Source organism: Cyprinodon variegatus, unplaced genomic scaffold (assembly GCF_000732505.1).
Source record: "Cyprinodon variegatus isolate N-32 unplaced genomic scaffold, C_variegatus-1.0 Scaffold1197, whole genome shotgun sequence".
Lineage (NCBI taxonomy): Eukaryota > Metazoa > Chordata > Actinopteri > Cyprinodontiformes > Cyprinodontidae > Cyprinodon > Cyprinodon variegatus.
The window spans coordinates 28607-29708 of NW_015151650.1; the positions used below are offsets into that span (position 1 = coordinate 28607).

At 42.6% G+C, this 1102-nt stretch overlaps 1 protein-coding gene across 1 annotated transcript in view; it reads right to left on the minus strand.

The window, feature by feature from the left end:
• LOC107102077 (lysosomal acid lipase/cholesteryl ester hydrolase-like) overlaps positions 1 to 806 on the minus strand; it is a 19669-nt gene extending 18863 nt beyond the window's left edge. The window contains exons 1-2 of the mRNA XM_015401238.1: positions 680 to 806; positions 47 to 228 (exon numbers count right to left, since the gene is read on the minus strand). Of these exons, the coding sequence (XP_015256724.1) occupies positions 47 to 228; positions 680 to 805 (308 nt within the window). The 5' untranslated portion in view covers position 806. The remainder of the gene's footprint in view (positions 1 to 46; positions 229 to 679) is intronic.
• Positions 807 to 1102: the final 296 nt, after the last annotated feature.

Below are 1102 nucleotides of genomic sequence, written 5' to 3' on the forward strand. Positions count from 1 at the left end.
AGGATGGACATAAAGAACCAGTTTGAGCCGGGGGTGTTCGATCTACCTAATCTTTATCAGCGTACTGGTGTAAGTAAAAACAACTACAAAAAACTGGAATAGAATTAGAAAACCACCTGCAGAGTGTCTGAGTCCATGAGGGATCCTGTTGACTGTCAGGATGTAGCCATCCTCTGTCACGACCTCATGCTCCTCTGCAGGGTAACCCCACCGCCGAATGATCTGTGTCTGAGTGGCAGACGGACAACAACTCAAAAACCTGCAGGAATTATCCCAACTCAGTGCCCCCCCCCCTGGTAGGTCATACATATGATTTGTCTTGCTGCCCACAGACATCATTTGGTGACCCTGATTTCACAGGACCCTTCCTGCCCGAAGAGCACCCAAGGTGTAAATGTAATTTAAATCACTGTATTGATACTTTCAAATTAATTTAGCTAGTTTTGTTTTAAAAAATATTGATTAAAAATACCCCATCAGAAAAGATGCTTTTATTTTTGTTAAAAACAGATTGGGGATTTTGTATTTCAACTAAATATCTTCCATCAGTTTCTGCTATGAATTCATTAAAACTCAGGAATCTGCATCCTGCTTTGGATCAGAACCACCTGGAGATTTTGTCTCCGACTTCCTGCAGAACACAGACCACCTGAAGGTAGGAAACCTGTAGCGTTCTCACAATGTTCATGTTGACCTCTGGGTCAAGCCTGCAGTGGGGTTCATTAGAGCAGCGCTGATCACCGATGGTCCAACCGCCATGGATGAGAGTGAACAGGAACAACGCACACATCCACACGCACTTCATGATCTGAAACAGAATGACAGTGCTGCGTTCAAGGACCAGGACAAAAATCTGTTAAACTTCTAAACTTACTGCTTATAACAGTTCTGTCCTGTTTAACAAGGTTTATAATAGGCTCATTGTTGAACCTCTGGCAAGGAGGTTATGTTTTTAACAGAGTTTGTGTGTCTGTGTACAGAAATACAACAAAATGGACAGATTTTAATGAATCTTTTATCAGAGGTGTCCCTCATGACAAGGAACAATCCATTAAGTTTTGGTGATTGTTGGGAGCTGGAGAAGTACCACCTTCCTCCAGCA